The sequence below is a fragment of the Sciurus vulgaris genome (genome assembly GCF_902686455.1).
Source record: "Sciurus vulgaris genome assembly, chromosome: 11".
NCBI classification, from domain to species: Eukaryota; Metazoa; Chordata; class Mammalia; order Rodentia; family Sciuridae; genus Sciurus; species Sciurus vulgaris.
This window is the reverse complement of record NC_136472.1, coordinates 72,498,605-72,514,911: the sequence shown is the minus strand read 5'-3', so window position 1 is coordinate 72,514,911 and position 16,307 is coordinate 72,498,605. Positions and strand designations below refer to the sequence as shown.

General features: G+C 45.2%; 1 protein-coding gene across 1 annotated transcript in view; it reads left to right on the top strand.

Moving 5' to 3' along the window:
- Positions 1–16,307, top strand: part of XRRA1 (X-ray radiation resistance associated 1) — a 70,938-nt gene that overhangs the window by 50,068 nt on the left and 4,563 nt on the right. Inside the window, 5 exon segments of the mRNA XM_079104461.1 lie at positions 4,733–4,773; positions 8,519–8,644; positions 11,736–11,829; positions 12,553–12,668; positions 15,613–15,954. Coding sequence (XP_078960587.1) covers positions 4,733–4,773; positions 8,519–8,644; positions 11,736–11,829; positions 12,553–12,668; positions 15,613–15,954 — 719 coding nt within the window.

Here is a 16,307-nt window from a genome sequence, read left to right as displayed (position 1 = left end):
AAATGGTTTGGTAATTCAGTCTTTGCAAGTGTAGCTATCTTGGTGGCTATATAGTGGCATTTTGTTGTGGTTTAATTTACATCTGAAATGACTAATGATATTGAGTATCTTTTCATATGTTTGATGGTCACTTTGACATCCTCTTTTGGAATTGACTATTTGAGGCTTTCACCTATATACATATTGAGTTGTTTTTTTCTTGTTGTTTTATCGGAGTTCTTTAGATATCCTGGATACAAGTCTTTCATAGATGTGTATATTACAACTCTCCAAGTTGTGTGACTTGCTTTTTCATATTCTTAATGATGACAGGTGGGGGGTGAGGAGTACTAGAAATTGAACCCAGGGGCATCTTGCCATTGAGTTACACCCTAAACCTCTTAAATTTTTATTTTGAGACAGGATCTTGCCAAGTTGCCAAGACTGGCCTCAAACTTGCAATCCTCTTGCTTCAACCTTCCAAGTTGCTGGGACTATAGGTATATGCCACCACATCCAGCTTAATGGTGACTTTTAATGAACATAAGTTTTAATTTTAATGAAGCAAAATTTATCAGTCTTTTATTATGTGGTTGGTGCTTTTCCTTTCCCATTTTAAGAGGTTTTTTGTTTTTGTTTTTGTTTGTTTGTTTGGTACTAGGGATTGAACCCCAGGGGGCTTAACTACTGAGCCACATCCCCAACCCTTTTTATTTTTTATTTAGGGACAGGGTCTCCTAAGTTGCTGAAGGCCTTGCTAAATTGGGATCCTCCTGCCTCAGCCTCTGAAGCCACTGGGATTTTGGGTATGTGCCCACACCCAGCTATAAACAAGGTTTGATACTTAGTAGTAAAGTTCTTCAACTAGGTCATTGTCCTTCAGAATTGCTGTGGGTACTATAAAGCTTTTGCATTTCCATATAAATTTTAGAATCAGCTTGTCAATTTCAACACAAAATTCTGCTGGAATTTGGAATTTCACTGACCTTATAGGTCAATTTGGAAAGAATCAATATCTTTGCAATATTGAGTTTTCTAATACATTAAAATAACATATCCCAGTAGTTTTTAGGTCTTTTAAAGTTTTTTCTCAATGATACTTCATAGTCTTCAATGGCGAGATTGTACACATCTTTCATTAGATTTATCCTGGGCAGTTAATCTTTTTTTATGCTGTCGTCATTGATATTGCTTTTTAAACACTTATTTCCACTTATTTACTGCTAGTACATAGACAGACTTAATTTGTATCCAGTAATCTTTCTAAATTCATTTATTATTTCTAATCATTTATAGACTTATGGATTATGTTCACAACATGATATCCATAAATGATGATCATTTTGTCTTCTTTACTAATCTTAATACCTCTTATACCTTTTTAGTGCCTTATTTTGCTGGCTAAGACTTCCAGTTCAATGTTGAATAGAAGTGCAGGGCATGATGACACACGTCTGACCTGGGAGGTTGAAGCAGGAGAATCACAAGTTCAAGGCCAGTGAGACCCTCAGCAAATTAGCAAGATCCTGTCTCAAAATAAAATAAAAAGGGCTGGGGATGTAGCTCATCAGTAGAGCACCCCTGGGTTCAGTCCCTGGTGCTCTCCCCCCCCAAAAAAAAAAAAAAATGTCAACAAGCAGTGATGATAATGAACATTAAAGAAATTTTCTTGCATTCTTGGAGAGTTTTTTGCAAATGGATCTTTTTTCTTTTTGGGTGGTACGGGGTATTGAACTCAGGGGCACTAGACCACTGGGGCACTAGACCACTGAGCCACGTCCCCCGCCCTATTTTGTATTTTATTTAGAGACAGGGTGTCTCACTGAGTTGCTTAGCACCTCGATTTTGCTGAGGCTGGCTTTGAACTTGAGATCCTCCTGCCTCAGCCTTCTGAGCCACTGGGATTACAGGTGTGCGCCACCACGCTCAGCAAATTTTGTCAAATGCTTTTTCTGGGGCTGGGACTTTAGCTCAGTGGAAGAGTACTTGCAAGGAACTGGTGCTGCTCGACTGCTGGTATCAGATGGGACTTGGGAAGCTGAGAACCAGGTCTCTGAGGATGGAATACTGGCTAGGGAGTCAAAATCAGACTGGTTTATAAAAGTGAAAAACAGGCCCGGTGGTTTCAGTTGCTGCTGGGGTAGAAGCATTACTCCACGGGCATTCACAGGAATTGCCAGCAGTCAGGAAACCCATGGGAAGCAGACGAGGGGACCAGCCCTTCCTCTTCCAACTCTGCAGTCTCCCTCTTGCACCACCCTGTCGTCAGAGTGTAACAGGAAACCAGCTGGCAAAAACCTGGCTTTCAGGTTTCCAAACCCCAGCTCCAGCGTCCCAAAGCAGAATACAGAAGAGTTGGTTTAAAAGTCAAATTTGGGAAATTAATAATTGACATGATTATGTTATTCAGTGAGTTTTCCAATCAAATCTTTCAGTCTTCATGGTTTGTTAACTTTGGAAACAGGCATATTAAAGTCTCTCATCAGCTGGGTACAGTGGTGCATGCCTGTAATCCCAGCAACTTGAGGCACAGAGGCAGGAGGATTACAAGTTCAAAGCCAGCCTCAGCAACTTAGCAAGACCCCGTCTCAAAATTTTAAATAAAAATTTTTTTTAAAGAGCTGGGGATGTAACTCAGTGGTTAAGCACCCAAGTTCAAGGCCCGGTACCTAAATAAATAAATCAAGTTTCTCACCACTAATATGTGTTTGTCAATCTCTCTTTGCATTTTTGGCATTTTTTACTATGAAGTTTGTTTTCTGTTATTAGCTTCGCAGCTTTTATCTCAGTAGATTATGCCTTTTAATCACTGTAAAATATCACGCCTTATCTTTTTGGGCCTTGATTGCCTTTTGTTTGGTATGAATGCCTATCTTAAGGCATTCTCAAAAACAATATGGCATTGCACACTCAGGGTCGTGCTACCATTAAACTACATCCCCAACCCCCACCCCCAGCCCTGCTTTTTGAGAAAGGTCTCTCTGCATTGCCCAGGTTGACCTTGAACTTGGGATCTTCCTGCCTTAGTCTCCCAAATTGCAGGAAATACAGGCGTGCACACCATACCTAATTCTGTTGGTCTTTTTGTTAATCGAGGAATTTAACTTACATTGTGATCCTTGGTATATTTCAACCTATTTCCACCATTAGTAGTATATGTTTTTATGTATCTAAGTATGAATATGTAACAACATATCCTGTCATTATGTACAAGTATAATGCACCAATAAAAAAATGTGGGGGAAAAAAACAGAAAAAAACGATGAGTGGTTTCCTTCACTTGGAGAAAGTCTTTTTATTTCTCTCTTGATATTCTCTATATAGTCTTCCTCTGGAATTCTCTCAGATTCCACAAGTTTTAGCCTACTTCTGTTTCTCTTTTCTCTCATGTTTTTAATTTCTTTGCCTTTATACAGAATTCTGAGAGAGTCTCTCAGCTCCATCTTCCACTTTGTGAATTAGCTCTTTAGCTGGGTCTGTTCTTGTATCCAGCACATTTATTCAGCTTTTTATTACATTACCATATTTTAAATTTACAAAAGTGTTAGTAGTTTCCCTTCCACAACAGCATACTTTTAGAAATTAAATAGGTTTTCAAATTTCTCAAAGGATACTGATTATTCTATTTTAAAGTTCTTACTCTTTTTGCTAAATAATCTGAATTTTTTCCAGTGCTAATTCCATCTATATTTCATGACTTTTTTCACAAGGTTAATTTCCTCAAATATTTGGAGATTCTTGATTGTTCCTTTTTTCACATTACAATCCCCAATCAGAAGCTTAGTATGTGGGTTCTGATGTCCAGAGTCACTCTCGGTGATTGTGGGAAAGGGCGAACTTGCATTCAGGCACAGTGTTCTTCTGTAACCCATCTTTCTAGAAAGGGGAGCTCTCTGTTCATCAAGGGATCATTGCTCAGGACCCACACTTGCCACCATGTCCCATCCCCCTACAAACTCCAACTTGATTCATTGTACAAACCTTTCCCACATGACTTGCAGACCCTCATCTATGGCAGGGGTCATATTTACATATGACCTTTCTCATTATAATATCATTAATGTGGGGAAGGGGTTCCATTCACCAGGGTAAAGGCAAGTGACATCTGTACGGACCCAGTCCCAGCAGATCATTTTTTAGAGTGAACTCAGCTATTTCTTGGCACACCTTAGTCAAATGGTCCCAAGAAAGAAATCTTTACACATCCTCTTCCTTTGGACCATGCTACTAACCATGCTGGCCATCTCTCCTGAATTCACTGACTTAACACATTCTACTTCTTCTACTAATATGACAAAGAGGATTTTCAAATCCTCTGACAGGATTTTATATATATATATATGTATGTATGTATATATATTTCTTCTAAGACAGCTGGTTAGCTTTCTGCTCAGTATGGACTCTCTAATAGCTCTGAGGCTAGAAAGAGCTTGCACATTGCAAAATCAGAAAGAAGGTCAGCGTGGCTCAGTGTGGTCAGTGTTGAGGGAGAGGGTAGCATGGGATGAGAGGGGGAGGCAGGGGACCAAGCTTGTGGGGCCTCCGAGGCCTGATGAAGGAGTTTGGATTTTATCATAGTGCAAAGGGACTTACTTCCTGATGGACAACACAGTTGCTCCTTTTCCCAGTTAGCTCTGGAACTGGTCTAAAGGGTACCCTGCTGTACGTAGTTGGGGGCAGATGCAGACCCTGGCCTCTCTGGGAGTCACTCTGTGCTCTTACCAACCTTCATTCCATTTCTCTTTTGTTTCAGAAGTTGTATTCTCATCTTACCCAGGATTTTCAACCTCAGAGGTAGGAACTGCCTAATTTATATTTGTGTACTTGAGTTAGAACAGCAATTCTATTTATTTATTTAATTTCAGTTTTGGGGATTAAACCCAGGGTCTCACATGTTAAGTAAGCACTCCTCCACTGAGCTACATCCCTAGCCCAAGAACATTAATTTTAATAGACAAAAAACAAGTATCTTTTGGCTCATGAGAGGCACTTCTATAGATCACACTGAGAAGGCCCATTAATGGAACAGATATGTGCTAAGTCCCCACCAGGTGCAAGGCACGATGCTGGCCACTGGAAGGGCAGTAGTAAGCTGAGCAGACAGGCCCTGACAGGCCCACAGGTTAGCTTTTGCTATCCTCAGAAGCTTTTTCAGCATAATTTATAACAGTGGCTACTTCAAGTTGCAAGACTTGCTGAAATATGGCTGCCACCAGCATGAAGCCCAGAAGGTCTCTAACAAGAGTCTCCAAAAGCTGGACAAGTTCTTGCCAGACATACTACTATCCAGGATCAAATCCTTGATTTCAAAGGTTTAGATGCTTGATTTTTGTCAGCACAGAAAATTTATTTTTCTCTCAGGGCAGATGCTCACTGACCAAGCTCATGGAGATTCATGTACATAAACTCAATATTGATTTGTTCACTTAAAATAAGAAGCAAAATGCAGCTCAGTACACTGCCTCCTCAGATACAAGTGTGTAAGAAATTGTACCAGTTAAATTAACTATTGCTACATAAAATACCCTAAATTACTGGCTTCAGACAGTAGCCATTTATTGTTTCTCACAATTATCTGAGTGAGGTAGGTGGTTTTAGTGATTTCACCAGAACTTATTCATGCAGCTACATTGAGCAGGCAGGTTAGCAGGGAGCTGAACCCAGGTGGACAGATGACCTGGCTTGGCCTTTCTTTGTGGTCTTTTCACCCTCGATTGCCTTATAGGTTGGTGGCATCTGGGTTTCAAGAGAGCAAAGGAGAATTTCAAGATTCTGAAACTCAAAGAGTGTCACTTTTACTATATTCTCTTGGCAATACAATAAGATTGCAATACATTTCTAACACTAACTACCAGAATTAGTACAAATTCCATAAGTTTGAGGGCATAGTCCCCAACAAAACTGCCCTAACTTTAGATGCCAGTCACAAGTTTGGGGGTCCCCAAACTGTCCACATTTGTGATCAACTGGTTGTAAATTTGGGACTTCCCACATATCACTTGGGTTCAGTAATTTACAAGAGCAACTCAGAACTCAAGAAAGAGTTATATTTACAATTATAGCTTTACCATAAAGGATACAAATAAAGACTAGCTAAATAAAAAGACACAGTGAGATTTGGAAGGGCAAAAATGCAGAGCTTCTACACTCTCCCCTGTGGAATGAGGGCATTTCACCACCCCTGCCCCTGGCCCTAGCACATGGATGTGCTCCCCAATCAGGAAGCGTGTCTGAACCTGAGTCCAGAGCTTTTATTGGAGAATCATTGGCTTCAGGCTTGAACTCAATCTCTGGCCCCTTTTCCTTGCAGAGATTAGGCTGGTTTAAAGCCCCAACCCTAATCACACGGTTGGTCTTTTAGGACTGGCCAGCCCCCATCCTGAGTCATCTCATGAGCATAAATTCAGGTGTGATCCAAGGAATCCTAAATAACAGAGGCATTCCTATCACTCAGGAAATTCCAAGGGTTCTAGAAACTAGGTGCCAGAAACCTGGTACAAAGATTAGATGAATTCTTTATTCAGTAACCAGTCAAGGAGGTAGAGATATGGATTCCCTCTGAATGAGAGGAGCAGCAAGACCACACTGCAAAAGGTCATGCATATGGGAATGAGGGACTTGTGAACACTCAACTGTCTACCATGGAAGTTGAAAATTGGTAGGATTTTTCAGTGCTTAGATCCCAGTTGTCTGGCATCTGAGAATTGGAGGATGAGTTGGATGGTTGCATTTCCAAGACAGGGCCCTCTCTGTCCTCAGGAGGGTCAGTCATGCCCTCGTGTCAGGACACACTGACTTTTCTTCTCTGCCCTCTAGTCTGACTCGCCCGCCTTCAGCTCACCCAGTTTTCCTCCAAGTAGGGAGTTGCATGGAGGAGGTGGCTGCCTTTTTGATACTGGATTCAGGTCTGGGCTGCTCACCACTTGAAAGCCAATATTCAGGAGATAAGAGTTGGTAGGAAGGATTCCAACTTATTCAAGGGCTGGCCCCTTGGAAGATTGGGAGGGGTGTCATCCTCAAAGCTCCATCTTAGGGACTCAGGGAGGGACATGAGCTACAGAGAGACCATGGGCAAGAAGGCTGTATGCTGAGCGGGGTCTTCACCTCCAGGACATGTGCCTCTTTTTTCTTTTAGTCAGAACACCACAGTGGACCTCAGAGTCTGGGGACCAGTTCCTATATTTTCTTAGAACAGATATATTCTTTTCCTGCAAGTTAAACCTCACAATAATATATATGCTTTGGGTTAGTTGATGATAGAACTAAAAATTAAGGAGGGGGTGACGAAGGTCAACAGATGTTCTGGATTCTGTAAATCTAAAGCAAGTTTATTTAACAGTTCACATCTTAACCGTTTAAGAATTTAGAATCTAGAATGCTAGGAAAAAGCGGGACATAACCCTTGAAAAAAAACAGGGAGAGGAAGCCACCTTGCAGAAGGGCAAATGAAGGCAGGGCAAGGTTAAATCTGCCAAGGACAACTCCCAAAGGAGCATCCACTTTCTCAGAGATTCGTTTTGGGATCACCTAGAGAGGGGAGCCATATACATTTCCAAACAGTATCACTAATTTTACTCTCATCCATGACTGACATCCCATTTGTATGGCTTTAAAAATTGACCTAGAAGGACAGGAAATATTTGCCCCAAAGTGGGTGCTCCACAAACATTTTATTGTCATTTTATTGGAGAATCATTGGCTTCAGGCTTGAACTGACAAGCAGTGAATGGACAAGCAAAAATTGAATATTTGCCCAAGATTATACGTGGTTAATGGAACTCAGGGTAGCCTTTAGATCATCCTTATCTAACCAACAGCCCAAAATTTATCCTGTAATATCTTTTAGTCCCATGTAATTCAAGGAATCAGTGAGTAAACTGAGTCGGGCATGGTTAATCCAGTAGTTTCATTTTTCTGCTTATCAAATACATTGGCCCTGAGGCAATCTCAGTTGTACAGAGAGACCATGACCCTCAAGTGACTCAGATGTACCAGGCCACATTCAGACCCCAAAATCTGGCTCAAATCATTCAGGACTTAACTGTTGTTTCATTCTCAGATGAAGAACCTCCACTGTGGGGTGGGGACTGGCCTGTCAGACAGGTGTTTAGGCTGAAATCAGTCCTGGTCTCCCTCTCTCCACTAAAAAAATCCCTTAACCATGCAGGGCACCAATATTTTGGGGAAATATTAACCCACCTGCATAGAAAGCCCAATTCAGGATAAACTGCTGTTGGGCAGAGGGTAGGAGTGAGGCAGAGTGCTTATGATGTCTGCAGAGGTACTGTAGGTACTGTGACCTCAGAGAACTTCCAAGTGGGTGTTAGAGAATTCCTCACAAGTGACCTCAGAGAATTCAGAGCTAGAATTCTAGGCCCTTGGTGACATCTGCTCTTATGACCCTAGATGTCTCTTAGGCCAAGCTCACTACAAAGGTGGTTCTTTTCAGCACACTCCATAGGAAGGGTCTTTGGCCATTGGCAGCCTCAACTTCCTTATCATCAGGGCACTTTGACTTTGACTTTTTTTTTCTTCTAAGACAACCAAGGTATGTTCACTTCCACCCATATTTGAGATTCTTCCTGTGAAGTCACTGAAGGCCAGGAACCAGACATTGGCCCCACCCTTCCCGGAGCTGAGGTACCTTAGCCTGGCCTACAACAAGGTGACTCTGTTTCTCTACCTGCTTCCTCAGGGGCACAGATGGGAGGTGGGATGGGGAGCCGTTATGGCCTGAAGGCCAATCCTTCAATTCCCTGATTCCTTCAATTCCACAGTCCTTTAATTCCCAGGAATTCTCAAGGTGGGGAAAGCAGACAAGATTGCAGCCAGGGCAGGAGTCCATATGTCCAGTCATGGATATGTATTTAGCCCTTGCCATGTGCCAGGCTGTGTGTTAGGCATTAGGGATGCAGCCATGAAAATAGTGTTGATCTCTGATCTTTTGGAGCTTATCAGCTATAGGGAAGATGAATACAGCACAGTCAGTCATGTTTAGTGTTATAAAGACATTCATAGTGATATCATGAGGGAGGGCAACCTAATATTTGGGATCAGGGAATTTTCTCAAGGAAAAGTGGTATTTGAGCTAAGATCTGAATCAGTAAGTGTAGTCAAATAAAGAGGGAGGGAACAGCAGATATAAATCCCTGGGACAGAAATCCCATGTTTTTCCTGTATATTCCCAATATTCACGGTCTATTTTTTTCTGTAAAGCCCCACTTATTCATTTATTTTGGGTACTGGAGATCAAATTCAGGACCTCATACATGCTAACAATGTGTTCTACCACTCAGGTACACTCCTGGCTCATGTTTTTATTTTCATTCAATTAAAATATTTTCAGGTGTTTTTTTGCGGGGAGAGGTAGTGGTTACCAGGAATTGAACACAGGGGCACTCAACTCCTGAGCCACATCCCCAGCCCTGGTTTGTATTTCCGTTTTTTGGTTTTTTGTTTTTTGTTTTTTTGTCTGTTTTGTTTTTCTTTGTTTGTTTTTTGTATTTCGTTTTGAGACAGGGTCTGACTGAGTTGCTTAGGACCCCACTAAATTGCTGAGGCTGGCTTTGAACTCACAGTCCTCCTACCTCAGCCTCCTGAACTTCTGGGATTACAGGCGTGCACCATGGCACCCAGCTTATAATATTTCAGTTTTTCTTGTGATTTGTTCTTTAACCTATGTGTTGTTTAGAAGTCAGTTATTTAATTTCAAAATCTTAGATTTGTTGGTTTCTAATTTAATTCTCTTGTAGTCAGATGACATAATCTGTAAGATTTCTTTCTTTTGACATCTATTTAAACTGCTTCATGGTCCTCTCTATGGTGCATCATGTGCCTTTAGAAAAACTGTGTCTTGTGCAGTTATAGGGGATAACGTTGGTGAATGTCAGTTGAGGGGTGGGTGGTGTGGCTCAGATCTTCTGTGTGCTCTTGTTTTGTCCATTTGTTCGTCAGTTACAGAGGACAGAGTGTGAAAGTCTCTGTCATTTAGTTTGGCTGTCCTTGCATCTTGTCTCATCTCATACCCAGAACCTGCTTTCTGTCTGCATGTATTCACAGTAGCCTTTCAGTTCCTCTAACACACGCGGGCCTCTTGCACACCGTTCTCTGCATTGAACACTTCCTGTCTGTGTTGGTTAGGGTCACACTAGCTGACGCTACAGACTTAACATCTTGATTACATAACACAATAAAAAACATCCACCGTGGATAATCACGGTTGGCAGGTGATGACCTTCCACACGATCATCTGGAGACACAGGTCCCTCTGGCTGTGGCTGTGTTATCCTGTAGGGTCTTAAGAGCCCCTTCCTGGAGTCTGTGTAGGGTGGGTAGATGGTTGGGTGGTGGGGAACATGGTGAGAGAAGAAGAGGAGGCTCAGCAGGTTTTGGTGTGAGCTGTGCCTGGAAGTGACATTTATGACTTGTTCCCACACTGCACCTGCTATCGCTAAGTCACATGATCACACCTAGCGCCCCCACCCCCAACCCCAAAAGCTAGGAGACAGGCTAGCTGTGGGCTGGGGGTAAAGAAATGGTTCTGATTAATACAGCTGTGTCTCTGCCACGCGCTCCATCCCCCACACGCTCACTGAGGACCTCCTGCCTTCCTTCAGACCTCAGGGACACCTTCCCTTAGCCCTCTGGCAGGTCGAATGGCCCTCATGCTTCAGGCACCTCTCTCTTGCGGCACTCACAGTGGTAAGTCCACTCTCCTTTGTGTTACTGTCCTCTGGCGCTGCTTTTAATACACAGCACTCCTTGAGGACAGGCTTCATTTCTGTCACTCATTCCCAACATAGCGCTTGGCACACGGTAAGTATTCAGTAAATATTTGTTGGTTGAATGAATAAAAATGAACATGAACGAATAGGTGAATTGCCCAGTGGAACTTGGGTGTCATCCAGTGAGGCTACCGAGGAAGCCCCACTCAGACCTGCTGCCCTTCCGACCCTGGGAACTTAGTGTCTTCGATGGGCCCTGCATCTAACCAGCACCTGTCAGCATGTCCAGGGGTCTGAGAAGCCACTGCTCCACTCCTGGCCCCTCTGACACTGATGGCCCTGACGCTGCTCCACTGCTCATAGGTAGCTTCCCTGAGGCAGTCTCCATGTGTTCCAGCTGCTCTGCTCAATAAGGACTTGGTTTTTTTAATTTTTAATTTCTTAATTTTTGTCTTGCCAAGGCTGGTCTGGCCAACAGCCACCTTCACGGGAGTAGAGCAGCCCCTGGGCCCCAGACTACCATGAGATGTCCCTCACACTGGCTCTGCTTATCCGTTAGTTAGGTGGATTCCCTGACAGCCGCAGGGCCCAGGACTGGCCTCAGGAAAGAAGCCCTTGGGAGTGCTCTTGACAGACTGATGGGTGTGCGGAGGTTGACCTCGAGGAAGGCCAAGTGTCAGACTGTACACTGAAGTCAGAGTCAGTGCCCTGCCTTCCTTCCAGACTCTGAGACAAGTGCTCTGTGTTCGTTCTTATTATTCGTCACCGTTATCCCTAAGCCTTGACATGGGCTATGTATCCAGTATGGAGAGGAGAGAAACATAAATAACTCTCAAACATGAACAGTGATGGTGAAACTTTGACACAGGAGGGCAAGGTGTTCTGAGCTTGAGCAGCTGATATTGCAAGGACAACACACTGCCCAGAGCGAGGGCCAGGCACAATGGGACCTCACCCTGGCCCCACCCCCTCTATCCCTGGGCGGAGCTGAGGGGCGGGCCCACCTAATGGTCTCTCCTGCATTTGTTACAGATTGCGAAGGAGGATGCTGTTCTGCCAGTAGCTCTCTTTCCGTCTCTCTGTGAGCTTATCTTTCATAACAACCCCCTGGTGGCCCACACACGAGGTATGAGACCTGCACACTTGCCCCTCAACTCAGTGTCAAGGAGCCGTGGATGCTGGGCTGGGATTCTGCTCAGTGTTGGGGTGGAGGAGATTTCCAGTGTGTAGGGAAATGCAGAAAATGCATAGCTATGCTGCTGGACGACTGCTATCCACCGGCACATCCAGCAACCCTGAGACGCTGGCATTATTGTTCCCATGGACTTTGGCAGTAACTAGAGCTTAGGGAGGTTCATGATCTGCCCAGGGTCACACAGCAAGAAAGAGTTGGGGATCCAATCCTGAATGATCCAGGCCCTGCACTAGCTCTCTAAGCTACACACTGCTCTGCAGAGCAGGTCTGTGTGGCCTCATTTTCTACCTCACATCTGGGGAGGGATGTGTGCCCAACTGCATCGCTGTCCCCTCCCATAGCATGCTGAATGCAGCAATACTGCATCATAGGGGAGGCCACAGTCCAAGATGTTGCAGCTGGAGGCATGCTGGTCCTGGGCCCAGAGTGACACCAGTGGAGCCCTAACCCTTACTCCACACTGTTACCTTGGGAATATTCTGAGCCTCAGGTTCCTTACCTACTGAATGGGAATGATGTGGTACCTGCCTCTTAGATAAGGGAATGAAGTAAGTTATATTAATACTCAAGAAGCAAGTTGAACATTGCCCGGCACACGGCACCCCCCAGTAAATGTCAGCTAATAGTCATCTTATTTTCCCATCATGGTGCCAGGAGTCCCTCCACTGCTAAAGAGCTTCCTCCAGGAGCGATTGGGGATCCATTTAATTCGAAGGAAGGTAGTAAAGGCTAAGCATCATATTTTGATGCCTCGGAAGGAATCATGGAAGGTAAGACTTCCAGGACAGGGCTCAGCCCCAGAGGAGGTGTAGCCTGTTTTAATGCCCGCAGACTTGCCTGCCAGCAGAACCACTCTGTCCCACATGCCTGGAACCCTCCATTAGACACAGGATTGCCTCCTCTTGCCTTGCTCTGTTGAATATGGATAGAATCAGGAGGGACAAGATGGTCAAGAAAAGCCCAAACATGTAGGCAGGAGCCTTGGAGATTATTGAGCCTATGACTCTCTAGTTTTACAGAGAAAGTAAGGCCCAGAGAAGGAGAAGTGGGGAGAAATCAGCCTTGAAGTTAGAAAACCCAGGGCCTGGCTCCCTCACTTTCCGTAGCTGCCTGATCCTGGGCAAGAGTTTCAAACTCTGAGCTTCAGGTTTCTCAACTCTGAAACCTCTCAGAAACTCTGAGAGGACTGGATGAAAAAGCAGATGTGAAAATATATTATAAACTCCCCAAACTCATCCCGGTGCAAGTCTCAGTCCCTGCAGCTGCTCCGGGACCAGAGTGCATCTCCCACCTGCATCTTTAGGAAGTGCATCCTCCTGTCGAGGCTGCTGCTTCCTCTGCAGGTCCAGCCAGTGCTCTCAGATTTGTCTTCTAGGGTGCCATGAAGTAAGTCAAATCCCTCTTTCATCTGAAAAGTCTCGAAAATTTTCTGTGAAATGCTCCTCCCTCCTGAATTTTAGCCTTCCTACAGCCAAAAACTAAACTAGTGGTTGCTGATCCCCAAAGCTACATACCGTTGGCCCTTGTTCCTGCTCCACAGCCTGCCTCTGTCCAGCCAGGCTCCTGTCTAAGTCCCAAGAGGACAATAGGAAGCATTTAAAGTCAGAAACAGACAAATTCCAAGGAGTTCCGTAATCTTTGCCCTGTCCGTTGCCTCCTCTAAGGATCCAGGAGTGAGCTGGGCGCTGAGTGCAGAATCCTCTCCCCACTTTACAGAGCACCCACCCAGCACTCTGCTGAGCACTTGCCCACATGCTGTCACTTAATGCTCATGACTGATGCAGGAACAGATTCAGAAAGGTGCACTAACCTACTTGTTAAATGTGAGTACTGGCAGCAGCTCAGCAGGCTGAGGCAAGAGGATTGCAAGCTCAAGGCCAGCCTGAGCAACTCAGTGAGAGAGTGGTACCTCACTTGAAATATGGCTCAGTGGTAAAGCCCCCTGGGTTAAATCTCCAGTACCAATAAATAAATAGATGATAGATGATACATGGATAGATAGATAGATAGATAGATAGTATTGGAGTCCTGAGACCCCCCTCCTCCCACCTAAGTTTCTGAATAGTCGAGTTAGATAAACACAAATTCCAGTGGCCAAATGGGAAACAAATCAGTGCTTTGTTACTTCAGGCAGACATCCTCTAGGTTGGACTGGAGACTTGCTTAGGCCTGGGACCCACCTAGGGATAGCTGTCTTCCCCACCATGCTCAAAGAGATGTGGACAAAGGCTGTAGGCCCTCTCCTTGTGCCTAGGCTTAGGCAGAACAGGGGAAATCAGAGAACCTGCTGGGGCAGGCCTGCAGTCTAGAAGTGATGTGAGCCCTTTGCTAGTGAGAACAGAAGTGGAAGATGGGACAGCTGCTTTAATGTCAGACGGTCTAGCCCAGCAGTGAAGCAGGGCCAGGGACTGTCGGCCTCTGACCAATTACAGTATCCATTCTCCCTGTAGCAATGGGCTGGAAATAGTGGAGGGATAGAGGGAGTGCCTCATCCAGGCTCCTCCCCAACCCCGAGAGAGAGCTGAGTGTCTGCCCACCAACAAATGGTGGCACTGGATATCAGATGCCAAGGCCTAGTGCTGTCTTCGGTTCCCCTGTGGCATGTATTTTTTTTACTCTGTGTCCCTTAGGTTTTAAGTCAAAACATTGAGGTTTTACATATTTTCAAAAGAAAATCTTTTCTTTCTTTCTTTTTTGGATACCAGGGATTGAACCCAGGGTACTGAACTTAGATCCCCAGTCTTTTTTAAATTTATTTTGAGACAGGGTCTTGCCAAGTTGCTGAGGGTCTTGCTAAATTGCTGAGGCTGGCCTCCAACTTATGATCCTCTTGCCTCAGTCTCCTGAATTACTGGGATTACAGGTGTGTACCAAGATGTTTTCTTAAAGAGAAATTTATTTATGAAAGAGACATCCTTCATACTCCTCATCTGTTGAGTAGCTTTTCACACATCATCCCACATGGGAGCACTCTGGAGGAATAGGGGAGGGTGGGAATGGTCTCTCCCCACGGGAGGAGATGGAAGTACGAAGGGAAGAGCTGTGCTCCAGCTCCGATGTTCCTGACCTCAGTACTTGGGACTCTTTCCACCACTCTACTCAGTCTGTAAAAGTACACATAAAAGTGGACCAGATACCTTTGACAAAGAATGTAAACAACCCACCATGTCACAGGGAGGGGAGGAGCACAGGGACCTCAGCTGGGAGACAGAGGAGGAGAGGATGGGGATAGGCTTTTGCCGGTTAAGGGAATGGAGCAGTTCAGCAAGAGGGAAATTATTTTGGTCCTACAGAGAGATTTGCCTTTTGGATCTTTATATAAGGTACACAGGCCTGGTGCTGCCACATTCCAGAAAATGTGGGCCACCCTGCAACCCTCTCTCCCTGAGGACTCCCTGAGGAAAGCCAAGGGCATGGTGGTAAACCCTGATTTGAAGAGTGAGGCTCCTGGTCCTTCTGTGACCTTGGTCAGGTCATTTCACTTCTGCATCCCAGTTTCCTTATCTACAAAATGAGGATGATTATTCCCCGGGTGGTTTTGAGGTATAGATTTCCGGGCACGTTGCAGATACCCAGTAAACGTGACCCCCACCACCTCCCTGAGCCCTTATATGGTGCTCTGACCACCATACAAGTGGCCAGAGGCTGGTGAGGCTCAGGAGCAGAGACTCCTGACTACAGAGCAAATCCAAGCCAGTCTTTCTCCCATGGCAGGTGAAAACCCAAATCCCCAAGGTGCCAAAGCAGCCTCTGGTGCCGCGTCACCAACCTTTGACCACAATCCAGTCTCCCTCAAGGGATATGGCTGAGGCAGGGCTGCCTGAAGAGCTGGAGCCTGCGAGAAGCACTTCTCTGAAAGCACAGAGGGCCATGGAGGGCCTGGAAGGCCCCCGCCTGTCCCACCGGACCTTTGTGCCTCTGCCTCCCATCCGCTCTGACTCCACTCTGCACAGTGATGACACCAGGTTCCACGTGAGCGATGGAGCCAGCCACCCCAGCCCAGAACACCTGTCAGACGAGGACACCAAGAGCACAGAGTCCATCTTCCTGACCCAGGTGCCTGTGTCCGGCTGCCCACTGTCAACAGTGCCACAGGTTCCGCCCAGCCCTCAGCTGCTGCTGGCAGACTGGGAACCAGAGGGCAGCATCATTGGTAGGACTCACAAGCTCTTCTGAGAGAGCCATTGATCTGAGGCTCCTGGTGGGGACTCCCAGAGGGACATGTGACAGTATCTGGGGTCTGGCTGGGACGTGGTGCTGTCCAGTTTTTAAAGAGGGTTGTCACTGCCTCTGCCTCCTGCTGAAAGTCATTGCACTTCTGATGCTGCTCTGGATCCTGGGCACATGGCCCAGATGTAGGTCCTACCCTTGAGCTGCTCACAGTCTAATGGGAAAGATGGACAGGGACA